This window comes from Cygnus olor, chromosome 9 (assembly GCF_009769625.2).
Source record: "Cygnus olor isolate bCygOlo1 chromosome 9, bCygOlo1.pri.v2, whole genome shotgun sequence".
Classification (NCBI taxonomy): Eukaryota; Metazoa; Chordata; class Aves; order Anseriformes; family Anatidae; genus Cygnus; species Cygnus olor.
The window spans coordinates 21,294,221-21,317,076 of NC_049177.1; the positions used below are offsets into that span (position 1 = coordinate 21,294,221).

Below are 22,856 nucleotides of genomic sequence, written 5' to 3' on the forward strand. Positions count from 1 at the left end.
GAGACAGAGTATCTGAGAAACCTGTCCAAAAAAACAAAAATATGAAGAATTGAGCAAGTTTCAGCTTGTTAGTCAGCTGAGAAAAACATTACTTCACGGATATTGGAAATGAAATTGTCTCTGCTTCTTGATGTTCAGTTAGAAGTATTTTTCTGTCTTTAAAAAGCAACTGTGATCACATTCTGCTATTCAGTATCTTGCATTTCAACAAGGAGGACTGTCTGTTATTTGAAAAAGAAAACAACCAGAAATAAATCAAAACACTCTTGCTGAAGTCATGCTGAAGTCACCCACACAGTTCCTGCTCTCCCTCCCTCTCCCTTTCCTCTTACTTCAAAGGTCAATGATTTCCCCAAGGCAAAACTCGTTCTGATCCTATTTAATATATTTAGGTGGTCTCTATTATAAACTCGTTTAATTATAAACAGGTAATTGTAATCACAGGTGCTTCCACTCAGAAATTAAACATGGAATAACAAATTAACTTGTGCAGGTGGAGAAGGAAGGGAAATGGATTTGCACCGTCCAGAGCCCTGCTCTGTTTTGCTGTAAGATAGATGTTTCCCCCATGTGCAAGAAAAGCACTGGTTGCACTTTCAGGGAGAACCTGGGAGGGGTACAATGAGTTATGAAATTATTGTCTGTTAACCCCAGCACGAGGGAATTTTACTTAGCTGCCCTTGGTGCATGTTGGGAACCTAAGACACATACATTTGCATCCGCAAGCCATTACAATTAAGAAGGAAGAGCAAAGCAGAAACGCTCTCTTCCAAATCATTAAAATTTCCCAGCTGATGGCTCACGGTTAGTCACAAGACAACTATTTCATCCTACAGCTGAAAGAAGCGCATCCCTTCGGAGGACCGCACTGCGTCGCACCTACCGGGCTGCAGGAGCTCCGCGCAGATGGGGGCAATATGGGGAGGGAGGTGGCAAGCGACTGCACATCTGTTACTGTGGGAAAAATCCATGCTGGTGCTTTGTCAAATTGTCTCTATTAGCAGAGAGTACAGCTGTTTCGCGTCGGATAATCCGTGTTGCAACACTTCGGCGAGTGACTCCACACAAAAGTATGCCCTGCTGTTCACACTCAGCTGTAACTCTGATTATCAAGGGAGATGCCACGGTGCTTTAAAAAAAAAAAGTTGAACGCAGCTGTTTCTGCTTCAAGGAATGTCAAAAGAAATCATTTCTCCCTGCCATGTAGGTGTTTTTCCACTGTAAATCCACATGTCCTGGCACTAATGCAGCTGCCCACTGGCAAAACACAACGAAGTGCCAAGCGCTCGTCCAGCCGAAGCTGAGAGCAGACCAGTGCCGACCTAGGTTTTAGTATGAGGACACGCAGGGCTGCCAAGTTACCACCACCACATGCTTCAACTCGAGCCCCCAGCTAAAGGAAAATATCAGAATCCTCTCCCTCTCCTTGATAAATCCCCGCCTGAGAAGAACTTACCATCGTTGCTCACATACCCTAACTGAAAGCCAGAGGAACAACTCAATGCTCTAGGTTACAGTTTTTGCCTTTTCCCTTTAACATCAGAGAGCAATGCTACACCAAACGTATTCCCTCTTAGAAAGTCATTTCAAACAAGAAATACTAAGCCCTAATTCCACTGTGATGGTAACTGTGTGATAACATCTTCAAGCAGGTAGCAGGTGCGTCGCTGCTTCCCTTTGAAATAACCCGAATTACAATCTGAACAGGGAATGTGTGTCTATTTTCCCCACAGAGCTCAGTTTTCAAACTTTGTAAAGCCCCGCGGAGCCTGCACAGAGCCCCTTTGTACGCCTGCTGCAGGTGGGAGCCAGGTCCCGCTGCGGGCAGGCACCGCCACGCTGCCTCCTGCTTTGTCTCGAGGCAGCCAGAGCTCCTCTTCCAGCAGGTACACTGAAATGGTTGGCGTTAGCAAAGCATCTGCACCACTCGAATAAAGCTGGTGTTGAGACAAAATATGTGTTTCAAAAGGCCAGCAAGAAGATTGAGCTTTCAGGCGGTACAGAAATGTAAAAAGGAGGGAGGGGGAAGCAGCCACGGGCAAGGAAAATAAACTCCCAGATGCACAAACCTTCCCTCTGGGTGTTTTCATGTTTTTCAGGCTCTCTCATTCACCACCATAACTCAAGGATGAACAGAAACATCCGACGGACAAAATTTCACCTTTACAATTGTGAGCGAAGCTCTTGGGCGAAAATTCCCACGTGCACAGACAGCCCGTGCATTACGCCTAACGGCAGTGCATTGCGTTGTCTCTCTGCTCCATCACCTTCCTGCTCCACGGGAAGCGACCAACGTCTGGCCGTGGAGGATTTGCTCACACAGACACCACTCCTCCAAACTGAGGTTTGTTTGTAACTTCTCGTGAGCTCTAGACAGGGTACTGCAAGGTAAGGAAGGCTTTCGGGAGCGCGCTACACAGAACCAACATTTGCATCCGACGGAGCCACTGTGAAACAAAAAAATTTCCAATTTTAGCAATATAAATTAATGGAGGCCCTGCCTGAACGTACAGTAATCTTGTGACAGAAATTTATCCTATTTCCACTCCAGGAACAAAAGTGGAGCCAAAGTCAATCACTGTTCTTTAGCTCCTCTACCAATGAAGACATCAGATTTTATCAAGGTTTCTTGTAGCTAGAAAGAAGAGGGCACGAATTTTATTTCTTGAACTTGTAAAATCAGGAACCTCAAAAACATTTGGTAGAATTAGTTTCAATTTGTTGGAGATTTAAGCATGTAAACTGTCAGTGCAACAACACAACAGCTGTATGGATGAGCTGTTGTCAGCTGATTCTTTAGGAAAAACATTTTGGAGAACCATTGAAAAGCAAATCCGTATCTCAATAAAGCATCAGTTCAGGAGGACGATGCCAAGAACCATTCTACTTCGATGAAAACTGGCTACTTCAAGAGGCTTTGGAGGCTGTCCAGAAGCAACCACGTCTTTAGGAGAAGTAGTACATACCAAGTCGCATTTGCCTGCAACGCCACCAATCCCAGGGGTGCAATGACCACATTACAAAACAAAACCAGGAAAATCCCCCAAACAAAAAACCCACACCGCTCAGCATTATGGCATCCCAGAAGTGCCAAAATTCTGAGTTGATCAGATGAATTCCTGTAGTCGCACTTGAGCCACAGCACGATGAAGAGCTGGGAAATGAAACGCATGCCACCCTAAAGGTTCTTCTCCAACCTTTCTTGGTTCTTCTTGGGCTACTCAGGGTTACAGCTGCCAGTCAAAGCGTCAGGCTGTTAACTGCCAGCGTGGAAAAAAGCTACCGGTACAGAAGTCACAACTGTGTCCCGTGGCGTGGGGGAACTAAAGCAATGAAATGCAAGACATACAGATCAAGTTGTGAGCAAGCCATGAAGATCAAGCAGGGCAAACCGGCGTTCCTTTGCTGAATTTGAAATAAGATGTGCCAAGCTCTCTTAAGTCCAAAAGAAGCCGTTGTGCTCCTGGTATTTGGAGAGAAGAACAAAACAAACAATAGAAAGAGAGACTACTGCTTGTGAACTGAAGAATTTATATTGCTCTGAAATTAAGGAGGAATTTTCTCTTGATGCAACATTCTTCTGTGAAAGAATTCCTGACTCGGGGCAGGGAGGTTGAGGACGGCCTCTTTGTGAGCTGCTTACAACTCACTGGTCCGTGACACATCTGTTCAATATTCCTTGAGAATAAATTAAACTGTTCCCAGATAAATCAAAGAAAACTGCTCTCCCAGCAGTTCTCCATACAACCAACGTGACAGCTGACTGCCTCGTACCTCCTTTACTCAAGTTCTCCCTGGGCATTTAAAATTTCCACTTCTTTCTGGGCAGCTTAGCAAACATTCAATAGGGTTCGCAGGAGACAGAAGCCCGAGGTTACCTCAAGTATAATTGATGGTTTCTTCACGGGCAGCGTTTCAAAAGCCCACCGTAAGAGCGCATGTCGAAGCAGCGCCAAGAAGGGCCGAGCCCCAGACTGCTCCGCTGCTGCCAGCCGGAGCTTCCACGAGCTTAAATTGAATGTTGAGATGAACGGAGTTCAACAGATACCTTTCTTGCATTCAAACCATTGTTAACAGGCAGCTCGTATTCCTAATTCTGCTGTTTTCCAACCAGGGTGCATAAACAGTGACTTGGGTTTGTGAGCTAGTGCCTCCTCATCTCCTCCTCTCCTCCAGAACTGTGGGAGCTGTTCGATGAGTCAAAACGGCAGACAAACTATTCATTTTGTTACTGGATCGGTTTTCCCTCCCTGAACAGGCTAGCAGGTCAGGCAAATACCAGCAAGAGGCAAAGGAAGCAGTGGGAGATGACGTGAGGGGTGGAGAGAACATGGTAAGGTCATGTCTTTCAGCAGCAGCTATCCGTCAGGTCAGGTCAGGTCAGCTGTAACAAACAGCTACTTTTACAACGTCCAAAACAACTGCTGCTTTTATCAGCGAAGGCTTGCTCTCCTCCACTCGCACAAAAGGACAGGGCAGAGAACTGCTGGGGAGCAGCAGAACCCAGAAGAACAATTACGCGGCGCTACGAGCCGAGCGGGCAGCACCACCCCGAAATCTCTGCAGCATGGGGCAACCAGCGCCCGGCTTCCCAGGTCGGGGGGAGATGTAGTAACTTGCAGGTAAAATGCTAAAGAAGAAGTACCAGAGAGGGGCAGAAAGGGCTTAGAGTTTCTTCTGTACAATGAAACTGTGTTGGCGGATGCTGGCAAACAACAATAAAATGAAAATAAGGAATTAAACACTATTTTCACTGTTAGCTCTGTCCAGAAATTCAACGCAGGAAAACACCACTCCAATTTTCAAGCATGACCTACAGGATCTCTTACCTTTGGAGCACGCCCCTTCTGTAGAGAACAGGCACGAAGGGCTGAAAGGCCCAAAAGCCCAACCAGCAGAACTGAACTTCGGTGCTCTGAAGCTCCTTCCGAAGGGGACGAGTTTGCACCACCAGCTATTGAGAAACTTCAGCTTGGCCTCCCTGCAGACAGGCCCAGGCTCCCGCCCTGTCCTGGCCACGTTTCACAGGCACGTCTCGTTAAGGAGAAGGATGAGCTGCCGACACGCCGGGCCCATACACAGCAGCGACAAACACGCACGGAAGGGTCGCTTCGTGCTCGGGGTGGAGATGTGGGGAGAGAAACCTCTGCTAGGGAGCTGCTGAGAACACCAACAGCCTCGCTGACAGCCGTGGGGAAGTGTACGCCGCTTAAAAATAGACCTGCATTCCCTATCAGCAACACTGCTGTGTGCTTTTAAGGGCTAGTTAGTATGAAAGAGAATTTTCAGCCTCCAACTGCATTTGTACTTAAATCGGAATTACTTCTGCTTTACTCACTACACTGCAAATGACAAGAAGTTCCCTATAAAAACACCTAGACGTTTTCACAAACTGCATTTAGCAACTCACTGGACTTGGGCAGATAAAATTGACCACGTCGTCTGCCGGGCACATCCATCCTGAAGTAAAAATAAAGCAAGAAAAATAACGCTCCAAAGTGGATACTGCAATTGGTATTTGAAATGTACCTTCTCAATTGACAAAAGAAGGGCTTTAAAAAGGTCAAAACACAGGAGACGCAGTAGTACTGAAGAAGCATTGCAACTACACAGCTTGGGGTTAGAAAATAGCTATACTTCTATTTCTAGCAGAGCGGCTGGCTCGAATAACTGGCTAATTCACTTAACCCATTTTGTGCATAACCTTTCTTCTTTTTTTTTTTTTTTGCTATGTATAGAATGCCAATAGCTACGTCCATGAGCAGCACTTAGTAAATGCCAGATATCTCCTTGTAAAACTTCATTTCTTTATTTTCGTGTGTACCACGTAATATAAAAGAGCTCACCCAAATTTGATGTTCAGCTATTCAGGACGCCCTTAAAATGGAAATTCAATTTAATTTATTCAATTCGCTGTGCTTGTCAACAAAATGTTAGTCTTAGATTCACCTTGAGAAAAATACAAGCTTATGCCATCTGAACACATAAAAGGCCACAGTTCAAACAGAGAAGTCATTAATAAAGAAACTGCAAAACCTTTGGACACACCCTGCCCTTTGGATGAGTTTGCTCCACATGCAGAGCAACTGCTGCAGTGGAGAGGAGGAGAAAAATTCAGCAAAACAGCAGGACTGAGACTAGTTTGGGGGGCCTTTGTTTTTTAAAAAAACAAAACAAAACACACATGGCTTACACTAAAGCACACTCAGGATGCTTCCATATGTTCTGCATGACAAATATTTCTGCTTGATTGGAACTACTGTTACACTACTTGCATTTGCAGCCATAATTATGTCTATCACTTCCACATGCCTCACCACAAGTTCTTCTTTCAATTTAGTATCTTGCCATGTGCTGAAGAAATACAACTGTAAGTTTCCAACAAAAACTTGAAACTTACAGTTTGATAAAAGTTCTGCTACTGCTTATATGCTCAGCAAAAGCAGCACATACTAATATCTACCAGAGTAAAAAGTCTCTCCGTGTACCCTTCTGGTCATAAACTAAAACTCATTCGCACAGCACTGCCACCCACCCACATGCATCTTCATAGCCATAATTAGGGAGATTACTCTCATAAGTGTTCATCATTGCAATCAGTCTCCAAACAGCATCAGGTTAGTTGTTTAACGTATTATTTCCAAACACCATCGTGAAGTGGGCTACATCTGGAAACCAGAGTTAGCATTTCACTACTAGGCAAGTAACAGGCAGTTACGATAGTTTTATTTAAATGAGATTTTAACCAGCATATTAATTAACTCGGCAGTTAAACCATTTGAAGGAAACATGGCAAATACCCCATATGCAGGGAATGGAGAACCCATTGATGCAGTAACTGTACCCTCCCCAGAAGGATTTTGGGAGCCAAGATTCCTTGGCTGGGGAACTCTCTGGAAAACGTTCAATTCCTGCACTAAATAATGTCACCGCTAAACAGGGGACACCACATTGCAAAGGAGCCAGCCGGTGAGGCTGCATGTTGCTTAGAGCTTCTGTAAGAAGCAAATCCTGATAAAACACATGATGAATTCTAGTACCCTGGCAGAGTAGACCGCTTCTGGAAGTGCAGGCAAGCAAAAAGAAGACACTGAACATCCCTTACAAGTATGCTTCTTTGTAAAAGCTCACCCATGCCAGAAAAGGTTTTTAAACATTATATGGCTACTCCTTCTGTTATTTTCTGCAATCTCCAGGAAGCTCTGATACATGTGTTGTTACGTGACGTATACAGAAAGAACGTGTCATTAAAAAACAGTAAGGAATGAAAAAAAAAGAAAAAAGAAAAGGATGAAAAGAACCAGACAGTACAGTTTCCTACTGCCTTGTGAGTATATCGCTACCTCTGGAAGCTGCGGGTGTGCTGCAGGGCAGCCTACCAGCTCAGGACCCGGGCAGCGACAAGTCCCTGCAGACACCAAGTCAGCCGAGCTGGGAAGCTCTGCCCTGCCAGCCCTGGGACTTCATGGGGCGCAGGGGAGAGGGGCACGGACCTGGCAAGCAGCTGAGTGCATGAGGAGGAGGAGATGCTCTCATCTACAGCTACCTGCTGCCCGCAGTGCTACCGTGGGGGCAATCCTCACAGACAGAGGGCAAGCTCTCATATCTGCAGCTGTCACAGGGCTTTGAATCTGTGAAAGCATTCCACAAAGTACAGGGAGATGTATGCTGGTATTTATATCCACAAAGCCAGCCAGCAAGATGACCCTGGAATAATAACCGGATCATTAGCATACACAGTTGTTTTCCAGTTGACAATTTCATTATCACTCCTACCTAGCCTATTGTGACACATTAGCTATTCAGGCAGCTCGTAAGAACAGAGAATATCCCAAAAGAGAATTTCAGGAGAAGCTTAATTAAATAAATGATTATTCTTGGTGCTTAAAAAATAAATACATGCACATATACTTCCATGTTACAAGCTCTCAAGGGAAAATTTTGTAAAATAAGCATAGTGTTTGTTTAACTCAGAGAAGCAATTAAACCATTAAGAAGAGATCAAAGCAGGCATTATGCTAATTATCCCTTAATTGAATGCGTTCACAATAGTGACATACAAACTGCAACAATAACAGCTCCGTTACATACTCATTTTTTCTGACCTGAGCACACTGCACAACAAATCCACCATCTATCTCATCAGCCATACACGTGCAACAAAAAGCTAATTTAGAAGTGCCAATCTGTAACTGCTTTCCTTACATTTCTCTCTACTGGCATTGAAATAGCTATGACTGCTACTCCTAAGATCTTTTAAAATGTGCTTAAGTTTACTTAAATATAAATAGCCAAGTTACTTGATTTACTTTTCATCATATAGCGTGTAATTGGATTCTTGTTAACATTACAAAATTCACCTCCTCTATTCATCTACCCTAACTACAACTATTTGCTGATGTGGCAGTATCTCTCCGGCACTGTCTCACCTATAAAAGAGGCCACTACAACCTACAAAATAACGTAGGACGGAGTGCAGAGCTTCTTGCACATTGCTAAGCAGAAGATGTAGGTTTTTGTTGTTGAGCTTTCTCCTTGCTGAATCGACTGGCAGCCGCAGGAAGGCAAACTGCAACCCAAATTGCTCCTTCAGTGAAACTCTAGGTAGCAATCTGTAAGTTCACAAAACACCACTGAAGACTCAAACCTTTTCCTTAGCACGAAGATGGAGGCCCAGGGTTCAGCAAGCAGCAACCACAGAGAAGGTAGCTCGGAGCCTGAGCTCCCTGCGTAAACGGGGCTTCCAGCTGGACCTGCAAAGCGTGGCCTAACAAAGCCTGCAAAATTACTCTGTGGCCACAACAAAATAGCCCAAATGCACAATTTAGAGCACTTTTTCCAGTCAACAACAGTAGCATCTCCTATGTCCAATGACAGGAGTAAACAAAGTAATTTTATAATGACTTTGGCAGCGGCGGCAGGAGGCACCACCTGACAGGAAGCCAGTCTGCTCCAACCGCATTAAAATAGAAAGGCAGCAGCCAAAGCATCTAGTCGCCAAGAAAATTACAATATGATAGTCTTAATTATACTAATTTTGTTTCCTGGTATTGAGGCAGGATTAATATAGTATTTCTTATGCTAGATTTCATAAACACAATTTGTTTCAGCTTAACTCTTCGTAATTGTATTTCACAGTTCTTTCAAACAATTAGCCACCAATTATGTTCATTCCATTTTGCAGATGGCTGATAAACATTCAAAATATCAGAATTCTCCCTCAAGGGAGGCAAATCATGTCTACCTTGTGAAGTAAACGTAATGCACCCTCCGTGAAAGCCCCGGGGGCGGATCACCGGCAGCGCTTGCTTGCCACTTCCAGAGGCCATGAACGCTTCCACTGCGCTCCGATCACTGACTACCAACTATAAGGTAATGCAAGGCCATATTTAATGCTATTTTTACATATGTGCATGTATCAAGGTTTAGGAATCAGCCAAGTGTTGGCACTGCTGTAAGCCTCGCGCTGTCAGCAGGGCCCAGGACGGAAGGCCCCTTCAGCTCCCGCCCGACTCCTCACAGTCTCTTCACCACGCTCAGAGCTCCTTGCCCTCACAATTGAGAATGGCTGGCATTGTGTTTCAGTCCCCTCTCCAGGCACAGCTCCAACACTCAAAACAATTCAGCTAGAAATGTTCAAAAATGTTATTATGAGATAATATCTTCTGCTGAGATAAAAATAATGCTTTATGCTGTTACAGCAAGTTCATCTGCAGCGGCCTAGCCAAGACGGCACCTGAAGAGGCTGGTCCTTAGCAGAGGTAGGCGGCAAGCAAAAGCATGCACGTTTAAGAATTTTAGGCTGGAATTTTATAAATAACATACAGCCTAGCCTTGCTGGAGAGGTGCATCACTTAGAAGCAGACATTTGGGTAAACGTGGTCCATGTGGTTACTTATGCAACTTTGCCTGAAAGCTGCATGCACATTATTTGAATGTTAAATATTTTAGAACGCAAATTCATATTCAAGATTTATTTTTTAGATAAATATTAATGATACTACTTTGAGGCTGTCCAGAATTACGCAATTTCAAAACGGATAGTGTAACGGGTAGTGTTGTTGAATGGTGTGGTTTTTTTTCCCCTCTTTGTTTTCTCCTTTAAGTCAGGGATGCAGTCATTGTAAGGACAGTCATTGCAATATCACTGACTCGGTGCCTATGAGAAAACAATGTGCAGAAGGAACAAATAAACTTCTTAAGGATATGATCATACATACCATATCTAAATATAGACCAGGTTAGACTTGCAGAGGGAAAGCTCTCCAACCCAGAAGTCTGACAAGAAGTCCAACAGTGGGATCAACAGCTGACTCACATACAGCCATTACAGATTTCTCTTTTTATGGTAGGCATAAATGCAATTTAAAGTTCAGCAAAACCAACAAACAATCCATTTTACATTCTTTACCACCACAACATTTAAAGTCAATTCAATTAACTACTACTATGTATTTGAGTTGTTTTTCTTGCTGTTGTTTTTGGTTTGTTTTGTTTTTGTGTAATTAGAAAGAAGAAACACCAGGATGATAAAAAGCCCTGTAATGCTTTTGAGTGACAATGTGCTTCCTCTGGATCCCCAATCCATGTCTCCTACCTTAGTTTTACAATTGATAGACTACTTGCCTTGCTGCCACAGACGTGAACACAGTATCTTCAGCCTCCCTCAGGGAGGGAACTTCATCAGCAATTCCTAAGTGAAGTTCCAGGTGTAAGCATTTGGAAACTGCCACCAAGCTTCTTTGATTTCCCCCCCTTCATCCTTCAAATGGGCAACTCAAAAGAAGTCTGCATTTAAAGTCTGCTGCTAAATGTCTGTCTTCCTGGGTTAACAGTCTGACTACATGGAAGGAAATGACTGCCTTAGCCATTTTATAAATATCAAAAATATCCGCTATGCCGATTTCAGGCAGTCACAATGCATCACATGAAATTAATAAAAGCTATAAAACTGGCAAACTCTCTTTGCGGAGAACATAAAATTTCTTTCCTGCAAGAAATAGTTCTTGACACTCTAAAATACAGAAAGCATATCATTAGAGCCAGGAGCAGCACTGCTTTGCTTCTAGCAAATGGTTTTCCAGCCTCAAACAGTTGTGATTAAAGATCTCATTTGCCAAATATACACTGAGAGTCCTTAGAAGTGAGCAGAATCCAAGGTAAATGCTGACAGAACAGAGGTGATGTCTTCTCTACCAGAAAGTCTGAACCGAAGAATAGGTTAAACACAACAGATCCCGAGGTCTTCCTCAAAGTGATTTGAGGATTCAAGGTCTATTCAGGGTGACAGCCAGCAATGCACTGCACAAGCTTTGTAGGACGAGCCCATGGCAGAGCTGACACGGAGGGTTAATGCCTCCTTGTACTTGGATGATAGATTCCCTTTAAATCAAGGTTAATGCCAGCTGCCACAACAGCTACTTCTGGTTTTGGCAAGAGCTGGCAGGGCTTCAGTTACCAGTATTCTCCTCGCAGCCTGTTGAGAGGAGTGTCACAGCGTCACACCAAATGCACGAGGACTTACCAGATCTTGTATCTAAGACGGATGATGCTATAGTGAAGCCAGAAACATGTGCATTTGTCCACCTTCTCGGTGTTCAGTTCCCTTCCTCTTTTTTTTTTTAATCCCCTCTCCAAGAGACTTTTCTCACAAAATTATACAAATAGCTCTTTCTGGTTATAACAGCTCACGCTGGCTTTTATCAAATAAACTCTGCTCTTTAGCTAACTCTGCAAATTGTGTTGTACCACGAAGAATTTTTCATTGCATATACGAAACAAACATGAACCAAAATCAAAAGGCCAACGAATAAAAAGGATAGGAAACCAAACATTTGTCTGTGAGGAGTAGCAATGGAATTTAATAAGGCTGATAGAATTATTTCTTGACTCTTCTGGCCAAGAAATATAACTGCTTCAGATTAAGGAGGCTGCTTATAATTGCTTTACTAACTTAGAACTGTAGCTGCACTAATGCACTTTAAAAAGACTGAAAGCACTGACTAATGTGTTTGCAATGTCTGCAGGCCGAGTAGACTGGGTAAAGAATGTGGATCTTGGATTTTAACAGACTGACACCATTGATTGGAATGTACTGGTTCTACAGCTGAAGGACTATTTTCATTTGAGCAGGACCTACACAGACAATTCAAGCATTCCTGCAGAGCTGGGTTTGTTTTTTACTGAGACAGACACACAGATTCTCTATGTTTTGGGGAGAAATCCACAGATACTGGGAGACAGTTAAAAAATTACAGCATGCTGTTATGACACACTGCCTTTAAAAGCATCCCTTCAAACTAGTTTAATCGTATCACGCCTGCTGATCCTCTTGGGTGTAGGTATATACACGTAAAACAAAGAAAACACAAACCTCAAAGACAAGGCCTACACATTTACAAAACCAATAAAGCTTGAAATCATAGCCCATTGGGCCATATGCTCCAGCATTTGTCTTCAAAGTCTGCTGTCCTAATTTTATAGATAAATGCATTTCCCAGCAGTAGATTCCTAGGAAGTGAAAAATAAAAAAGAGCCACGCTTTCTCTCGCTTTTCACGCAGAAAGTTTGTCCTTCAGTACTCTACTTGCCCACGTGTTACTCTGCTGTGAAGCAGGACACCGTGCTTTTCTGTACTTGTACGCTCGCAGAGTTGGAGCCTGCCGGCCCTTCTCCCGCCGCCCCTCGGCTCCCAGCCGCCCCGCTCGCGCTCCCGCGGAGGCCACGTCAGCAGGACGTGCGCTGGTGCCAGGTCACATCCCGGCTGTCTGCAGCAGGCAGCCCGCAGCCGCAGAGGCTGGGGAAAGGCTCTCCCTCCCAGCACGCCTGTGCGGGTCACTGCCGAGCTCCTCCGAGATGCTCCGAGACCCCACGTTCCTCCGCGTGTCACACGCAGCACTGCTCTCCTTTCACTCCTCCTAGAACATTCACGCTATAACAGGGAAAGGATTAACCAACTCAAAATTCAGTTGTGTGTTCAAGTTTCTTTTTTATTTTTGTCTTGTATCAGGGAATTACATTAAGCAACAGCTATTGATTCACTATACTGCATTAAAAGGGATTTTTAAGGGACTGGACATTCCATACACCATACCTACTGCAGGTGCATCTTGCTCGAGATTTATTCCACACACATCCAAAGAAACCCCCTATGATTATTCTCAGCATTATCAGATGTAAAGGGGAGAAGCTAAGATTATGCTCACAGTAAACAAAGCATCCTATTGTTTACTTTTGGCTTCTTACACAGTTTCCTATGCTTTATTCTAGTGTGCTAAAAACAAAACCTATGAGATGAAAGGAGATTGGTGCTGCAAGCTCACTGACAACAAGGAAAAAACCCATTCTGATCAAGTTAGCATCTCCTTCCTCTCTCTTCTCACAGATTTCAACACAAGTTATGGAAATGACACAAGCAGGACCTCACTATCCCAAGGTGACCAAACGCTAAAAGGCCAAAATGTCCATATCTGAAAAACAACAGAATAACTACCAGGAACAGAGAGGATAAAAGGCTCCACTACAACTATTATCTGGTTCATAACGGGGCCCCAGTGAGAAAACAGGCAAAAAAAACTACGCTAACAATGCCTGTTACAATTTCACAGTTAGGTATAAGAACTGGTGATTTATAGCTATGCCTTGGAAAAACTACGTGGAGAGCATCCCGGCAGAAGGGCCAGGACCGAACCACAGCCCGGGCACGGCAGCGCTGCACGCCGGAGCTAGCAGGTGGCACGCAGTACCTCCGAAGGATGGTGCTGGCTCTGGGGATAGAAGAAATATTTTGACTAAATCCAGCAAAGATTGCTTAGAGAGGAATTAAAAAACAGCACCATGTGATTCTTCCAAATTATAGCTCTCCACAATAGTTTTTTTCTGGAAGAGACTGGTGCAGATAAGACCTCTTTTGTCCATTGATGGAAAGTACGTTAATAAATCAAAAACTTATTTAAATGTGTTGGCATGCTAAGAAGGCCAATGAGTACTGGAGGCCTGACTTTTCCATCAAATATAAAATCTAAACGCCAAGTACCACAAATCAAGTGAGACGATGTAAATGAATAGTAAGAATTGTGCTTTAAAAGATATCAGGGTGAAAAGGGCCCTCCGTGTAAAAGACAGACATCGTTTCTTCCTGCTTTGCAGAATTCTGTGTTAATTAATGCAGCTTATTCTGAAAACACTTGTAACAATTTCTTAAAGTTTTACCCAGGACCAGCTTCTCAGAACCCTGCAGATACTGCAAGAAAGAAGAAAACAGAAGGCAACAACAACAGAACAACCTGCCAGCCAGAACTTCAGATGAGCCTTTTACTTCTTCCCCCTTCCAAAACCAGCCCCTGTCCTGCCCGAGCCAGGTAACCAGCACGGCTCTCCCAGCACAGCTGTGCTCCCACCACAAGCGCCCTTCCAGCCTTCTGGAAGCCTCTCAAAGCGACACGACTTCAGGTGCTGCTGCTGTTTCGGCTCAGACTGAAAGTACGAGAGGTGTGCAGATTCACCAGCTGCCTCTGCGCCTGCAGAGCAAGGGAAATGCTTTCAGCAGCCGATGCAACAGGTAGATCGATTCTCGTAGCTTACTCCAAGTTTGCAGGATTTGAAAAAGCCAGCTGTCTGAAGCTGTATTTTGTGTTCCACCTCCTCAGGCTTCTTTCCTCCCCATCTTTGGCCCTCCATCCTCCAGCTCCCTCGGGTATTCCCTTCCCTGCTCTAATCTCGGCCTCCCCTGCCTCCACCCAGCAACTATCAGTCATTTGCTTACATGATGTCCCATCTATTTTCAACTTTTTCCTTTCCTCCAAGAAACTGAGTCACTTCCTTATTTCCAATCTCATACTAAAGGGAAAAATAAAGGACTTTTTTTGGTTTGCTTAGGCTGAACTGGACACTAACAGCCTTTTTTCTCTTACATACACATTCCTCCTACATAAATCTACACTCCTTCAGTCTTTAATACTCTCTATTCCTTCACATTTTCACCAGATCTGCTGGTGAAAATCCTTTTTGTTAAGAACTTGTTTAAAAAAGACAATTCTGAGCTAGTATCAATTTTCATCATTTATTTGAAGAAACCCACCCACACAAATTAAAGGAATAATAATTCCAGAAAAGCTTTCATTTGAGAAACCACTGCTAGATTTTTAGCATACTTCTTGCCTGCCTCTTGAGCTGCTTGTTTTAGAGCTAAGCAAAAAAGCTTAGCTCTAAAAGCGGAAAAAGCAGCACCGAAATTCATGCGTTCTTGGTTTTACAAGATAAGAACAAAGAAAGGCCCTATAGTGCTTCACGTTCAGCAAAACACTTGAAATATCAGTCGAAACAAACATCAATATTAGTAAACTGTGTGTGCTTATTATCCCTTTTTCATTACACAATGTAACCACTGCACACGCCACCCAAAGGCGTCATTTACTCATGCTTAACCATAGCTACAACCCTTCCTCTCCACAGCAAATTTACACCTTGGTCCTGACAACATCACAAAACAAAACCCCATTTAAGGCAGACTCTCGTTGGCCCATGAGATGCTAGGATCGAAGCACAATTTCCTTTCACAGTTTTTTTTTTTTTTTGTAATTTTTGAGCTTCAGTATTCCAAGTCTAGGCTGTGATGTTGAACAATCACAGGCTGCAGATAAGTTTCAAGCACATATTTCCAACAGCACGGGCTAGATATAATACACCCAGGAATTATACACATTAATCATGCCAGGTGCTATTTTGCTACATGTTCTAACCTTTCCTCTTTGTCACAGGCTTTTCACATGCTACGCATACATACAGAAAATTACAGAACAGCAAACTTTGTCTGGTTTGCTTGTGGTAGAAAATAATACCCAGCTTGCCTATCATTTAGATTGATGGCAACAAAAAATACATTTAGCAATAATTGAGCAATTCTGTGCAATCAATAGATAGAAGTGTTATTCAGTCTCCATCAAGGTCTCTGGACGTGCATTTTCAACATGTGCTTGACAAGCAAATTCAAGTTGTGCCAGAATACTCATTTTGTCCATATTATTCATCCCACTGCGCACTGCACGTGACAACTTGGCCTTGCTGCCTTCCAGGGCAAAAGCACTCCAGGATGCTAGGGTAAAACTCCACTGCCCCAAGCTACGCCCAAACTCTGCTGTGTTTTTAAGTAATGTAGCATGTAACGCTGTTCTCATGCAGCAATGGAAGTTCCTAGCAGAGATCTTAGGACATTGTACCAGTCTTCAGTCAGACACGAGGGAAAAGAGGACTTCCCAAACAAGTCAGATCCAACCAAAAGGTAACCTTACTTGATTTTAACTGAGGTTTGGTGCTGAGAGCTCCGTTTAAGTGAAGACTTCCCCCAAGGTTCAGCAGCTGCAGGCACAGGCAGCACCCACAGAGCGCAGCACGGCACAAAGGGGCCATCCTGCCCCGCTCCCAGCACCACCGCTGGCTCCTGAAGCATACAAATACCTCGTTTCTCAGGGTTTGGGGGGGGTTATTTTATCTGACTGCATCACATACAGTCAGATCACATTCCACGTTTGAAGCACATACTTAGTTCAGCAATATAGAGTCCACAAAACTTCAGCCTGAAGAGTATCGGAATTTTCAGCAAGAATTTAAATAGCACATACAAATAAACGTGTGGCTTTGCAATCAATACGACAGCTCTACCAAAAACCAGGAGACAATCTTACACCATGAATTCTAAATGACTTTTATCAAAGACTGCTGACGAGCACCAAACAAGCCCTGCTGGCACAAATATGTTAAATTACAGGAAATACGGAATAAAGAGGTTTCAAGTTGCATTCATTTAAATATGCTGCCTGAACAAGACTTCAAACATGAAAAAATATACATAAATGTTGTCATAATTATATTTCTAATGGAAAAAGAATAATGTACTAGCCAATATAAAAGCATTAATTTCAAATAAAAGTACCTGACTTTATTACTCTGTTAATTGCCATGAGGACCAATTTCTTACCACACAGCACGTTGGCTATAAATCTCAACAAGTAGTTTTAAATTGCTGCTATTATTGCTCATCTAGGCTGAATAATCCTGGATGGTGTTCAGAGGAGCTTCTGTAATATCTATCTCAAGCAACTATTAATTCCTTATTTCCATGGGGATGAAATTTCATGTAACAAAAATATCCAGCTCTTAGGTACATCCAGACAGCTCATGGGCACACATATCCTGTTCACTTGGGTGACCTTATCCCAAAAAACATTTCCTGATGATGTCGATCCATGGCTGTTTGTTTGTTGTTGCTGGTTTTGTTTGGTTTTGGTTTAAGCATTTAGAAAACCAACAAATAAAATCATATTCACATTTATTTTGACATTTTTAAAACTGAGATACTCCCAAAACACAGGGAGGACGTTCTTCGTAGTTATGATTTTAGTAGGATTGTCTCCCCAGTCTTTCAGGCCACAGCATTAGGTTAACCTTTGGAGAAATGCAAGTCAGCTTTTAGACATGGGCTATCATTCCACACAGTGCCACACAGACGTGGAGGCATCCCTTCCTGAGACTCCCACCAACCTCTGGCAACGAGAAATGCGAGGGAGGCGGTCACAGAGATGTTCCTCCAGAGACTCAAGAGCGTGCCACGTGAGGTTCAAACACATACAGAGGACACCACTGGTCCAACTCTGATGCTAACTCTGCTTTAAAAGCAGATGGTTGGATAAGGTGACCTCCAGAGGCCCCTTCTAATCTAAATTTTAATAAAAAGCATAATTAGCCTTGAGCAGCAGGACTTCAGGATTCAATGCAGTCCAAGAAACAGTCTGTCTTGTGCGGGTTTGAATTCCACAGTCAAAATACGGGGGTAATTTGCTAGCTAGACAATTATCATCAGATTGACTCTTTCTCACCCAGTACTGTTATTTTTTTAGGAAGTGTTTTTGAATGAGTACCCCAGTGAGGTTGCTGCTTAATGACCTAAGAACTGGAAAGGACAGGGAAGGCAACACCACCCTTCTCAAAATAAAAGACAGTGTTATAAGCTCAAAAAAAAGAAACACTGAAAACAGTATGCAAAGTCTATTCTCTTTAAACATTTAACCTGCTTGTATTTACTGTAGACAGCATTATAACTAAGCAATTATATGATTCCCTTCAAAGCTGTATTTGCAACTAGCTAGAAGCCTCTTTTTCATAGTACTTAATACACAATCTGAAAGGTCTTTTGTCAATTCTCCCTTCAGACCTGTTAAAAGATTTTGTGTGGTCCCTCTTATAAAGGGGAGAAACACAATTTATCATATTTACACAACCTTACAGAGAAGAAAAAACAGCAATCAAAAGACTGCTTAAATGTTTTTATTCTATACCACATAATTAACCAGCTCTGGTTTTAAAGAACCAATTAAAAATTCTGCTCAAAGCCAATTGACTCCTCCAAGCACTCTACCATGTCTGCACTTCTCTATTCACTTTCTGTCACTCCTGATGCCTGTGTGAGAACAAAATTGCTTTCGTATGTTTGTAGATATGCATTTAATTGTTACTAGCTTTAAATTTAACTCGGTAACCATTTGTATTTACCATTTGATTATAAGGAAATATACATATTTATGAAAATGCTGATGAATGAACTAAAGAAGAGAAATCTCCTGAACTTGCAAGAAATTCATGACTTGTTTCTAAGACACTGAAATCCTATAACATATATGGTAGTCATGTCTGCAAATTTTCACTCTTAAGTGCTTCATTGCATTTTCAGAACTGCATATCACATTTTTGTAGAGATCAGAACACAAGTTTTTCCACAACACAAACAAATGTTCGTCAGATGTTCCATTCTTACCTTGAATGCACTGCAGGGTTCCATCTTCAGCCCTTATTGTAAAGGTTTCACCTGGATTAACTTGAACCAAAAAGACCTGCCAAAAGAAAAACACATTTGTTTCACTATTTCAACCCAGGTTGTGTTACCAGTACTTCAGAAGCCACATGGGAGGGTGGGGAGAGGAACAGACCCAACTAACTACATCCTTGGGTACCAGCAGGGTCCAGGAACCAGTGGAGATTTGAAGCTTGCCTACTCATTTAAATTTTAGGAGCTGAAATAAAGATTAGTTGTGCAGAGGTGACAATTACAGCTTCGTGTTACACCACCAAACCCCTGACAGCACGTTTAACCTGGCTGAACGCTGGTAGTGACAGACATAAATCTTTAGACACGACACTGCAGAGCAGACTGCAGCAGGAATGATCAGGCCACGCCATGGTATCAAGTTCACAGCAACACAAGTCCCTGGCAGCACAATGGGAATTGATCCACTTCAATTTTTTTTAATTTTATCCTTCAGTCCCACACATAACAAATCTTAATTAGGCAAAAGCCATAGACACGCAGTTCAACATTGCACACAAAACTAATTAATAAACCGTGTAACTCACAATATAATAATAAAATCAACGTATCACGCCTTGTCTCCCATTGCTCAATTCTGCAGATAGCAATGGTACAAGACCACGAAGTGTCAAAACACATCCCCCACACCCTTCGTGCAAATAAAATGGGTTTCAAAAATTGCGTTGCATTTACTTGTCTTAGTTTGCAGGGGGTGAGATCAGCACAAGCTACTGCGAGACTGCAAAAGCACGTTTATACCGCAAGACCTTGTACAGAACAGCATCCTGAGGACAAGGTGAGGCTGCCCGTCTTCATTTCAACCCACAGCTAACTGGGCCCTGATCCTGACGGCCCCGTGGGCACCAAAGCAACGCGGGGGACCCAGCAGCCACAGAGCAGGAGGGCTTCTGGGCTCCACTTACCAAGCACCATGCAAAGCTCAGCGCGAGCTGCACTCCTCTTTATTAATTTTCAGGTGTCTAAAGTCAGGAGGGGGAGTGGTCTGAAAATCTACTGTTTAGACTCATTTCCTTAATGGAGAGTTTCACTGGGGGCAAGTGATCATTTTTCCCGCGCTCTTGCTGGTTGTGAAACTTATTCAAAGATTTTAAACATACTCCTGTTAGCTTTGCATTGCTGGAAAATTATTCAATATCTGAATTAATCTTGGTACACGTTGAAAATATAGATCTACATCTTTTTGTAGATCTACATCTCTCTCAAAATTTAGGTCTAGTCTTTATATGCTGGGACACCTGCATGCAGAATCTTATCATTCAATCTGGGATGACAGAACGTGAATTAGCGTTGTGTTGCTGAAGCCCTTATACTGAATGCACAGGGTAATTATTGCCTGTGTGACCTTCTGAATTACAGTAATCCTACAGAAACCCATTACTGCAGTAACATTTTTAAAGCACAAAGCTGGAAATCAGAGGAGCGACATACGAAAGCCATTATTTTGTCTGAAACAATAATTTCTCAGAAGGCTGATTGGGATGGATCCGATCCAGCAGCCAGACCACAATGAATGGTTCAGAGCAGATAAGAGGCACGAAGCCATCCCAGCCCCGATCTCCCAACAATCGGCATCTAAGTGACAGCACCAAAGGCTTCTGCTGCTGCGAGCAGCCGTGGATCGTCCACGACAGCACACCGGCATCTGCTCACAAGACGGGCACAGCAGGCCAGTGCCACTCAGCTTAAAAAAAAAGTTAAAAAGCAACCTGAACACAGAGGCAGAGAATCGTAAAAATATTTATTTAGCTCATTGGCATTATGTGTTAGCAGCTCTAAAGCCGGTCCCTTATTAAGGGCCCTAGCAGACAGGGAGACTCCAGCACACCACCACACTTCCAGAAGCACTTAGCCCAGCTCCTCACACTCATACCCTAACTAGAGCGACATCTGAAGTCTGCAAATCTTGATCTTTTCCCTTCATAAAACAACACCCAGGCATCAAACCCGCCCCAAGGAGCGGGGAGCCCCGTTTCCAACCCGGTCGCACACAGAGCAGGACCAGGCTCCCTGCACACGGGGCTCGATCCTGCAGCCCCAGAGCACGCCGTGACTTCTGTCGTGTGCATGCACCAAGGGTGCCTTGGTGGGAAATGAACTAGCCCAGAGAGTTATTTTTTCCCCCTGCAACACCGAGCAATATTCCGCATGATAGTACACAGCTTTTCTACCCCAGTTCCTCCTCCACACGAGGGTCTTTAAGAGCATGCTTTGTTTCTGAAACTTTTAATTAAAATCTAAGGAAAGTAATAAAAAAAAAAGTCTAAGGATTACGTCTTTATTTCAGTGAAAACACGCAGGATCTTTAATTGCCCCGTGTCCCTTCCAGCACCCAGCACCCCGAGGTTTCCCAGCCCCTTCCTGGTGCTGCCGGCTGCTCCCTGCGGCTCAGGATGGGTCAGTGAGTCCCAGCTCCACTTGTGCCCGCAGCACAGTCCCAAAGGCTCTCTCTTTTCCCTCCAAAGTACTCAGACGTTTGGTAAATCCACCCCACGTGGAAGCCCAGCCTCGGCTGTTGCATCGCCATAGAAAGCTTGCTACCTGCGCAACGCTTCCATGCGTTTTGCATTTGAGAATGCCACTTGTTTTGTTTAAGCAGCCACACTTGTTAACACTGATTGACGGTGTGAAGCTGCACAGCTAGCACAAATATTTATACTGACACACGTGCCCAGTTTGGCAGTAATTGCTGTGTCCAGACTAAGTTCTCAGTTCAAGCCCAGCCTGTGTCACTCGCATCACCCTCGCTCCTGCCACCAATTCCCACGTTACGGGATGGGGGAAGAGGCGCAGGGACCTGCCACCTGCATCCAGCACGGGTTTAAAGCTCAGGAATGTAAAGCTGGGGACGCAGCGGGTGAACGGTCACACGCAAAGATAGAAAATGCTACCCGATCAGGTCCATGGCCCTGCACCCACCTCACAGAGCTCCTGTTAACGTACACAAGCCTTTTTTAATCACGCTCAAGGAAATTCACCATTAAAACAAGGCATCGCCTTCTGCATGTTTGGCTGCAGATCACCCACGAACAGGAGCAAGCAGGAGACATTCATTTGCATCCACTCAGTGAAACACAACCCAGTGATTAATTTAAAATAGTACCACTTGTAAGAGAACCTTTTCCTTGTTCAGGTCAAACAGCCACTTGCACTGCTTTAGCATAGGAAAACATCTGCCTTTATACGATTTCCACAGAAGCAAACCTTCCCTTCTCTGCTCAGGTATACCAAGCTCCACACAGCTGGGGGAGGTGGCATCACAGGCTTTATCTGGCATCCAGCCACAGGTTCTAAGCAAACGCGTTATGAACTATTAAAATATACTGTATTTACACTTCATGCAGTGCAAAAACTTTGGAACACATTGCATCTTTGGGGGAAAAAAAGCAAACCAGAATAATCACTTGGGCTCATTCTCTGTTCTGCTTTAACATCCCATGTCCCAGCTCCCAGTGAAATACCAGTTCCCAGGAAGGACCAAAAAATTCAAACTGTTCTGCCCAGGATATTCTTTTCGGGAACGCACTCCTCAGCCGCACACAAGTAGGTAGGAGAGATAATTTCAGTTTCACTGCAGGGGGAGGGGAAGATAATCACTCGAGGTGCTACATCTCAAACAAGCAAGCAGTGACTTTTAAAGACCAGTACTTTGATGATAACATTCTGGGCTTAATTATCCGTTTTCCTATTATCCATTTTCCATTATCCACTTTCATATTTAAAAAAAAAAAAAAAAAAAAAAAAAGATCTAACCAAATCAAAATAAAACTGGCCAAAAATTAGTGGCAGGGAATTTTGCACAGACGTGCTGTGGCACAGCTCTCCAACCCTCGACCTCACACCCTGAGCATTTTGGGGCAAGCAGTGGGGAACCTACAGGCTGGACTGCTCGGCCCAAAAGATGGATTGCAACTCCCAGACTGCCCACGGCAGCGACAAGTGGCTTAGAAGCAGAAAGAGGCAGCAGCTGCTCTGGAAG

General features: G+C 43.6%; 1 protein-coding gene across 4 annotated transcripts in view; it reads right to left on the reverse strand.

Moving 5' to 3' along the window:
• The window catches only part of FNDC3B (fibronectin type III domain containing 3B), a 185,402-nt gene that overhangs the window by 124,703 nt on the left and 37,843 nt on the right, over positions 1-22,856 (reverse strand). For all 4 annotated transcript variants that reach the window (XM_040566522.1, XM_040566523.1, XM_040566520.1 and 1 more), the window contains one exon: positions 18,809-18,884. In XM_040566522.1, coding sequence (XP_040422456.1) covers positions 18,809-18,884 — 76 coding nt within the window. The remainder of the gene's footprint in view (positions 1-18,808; positions 18,885-22,856) is intronic.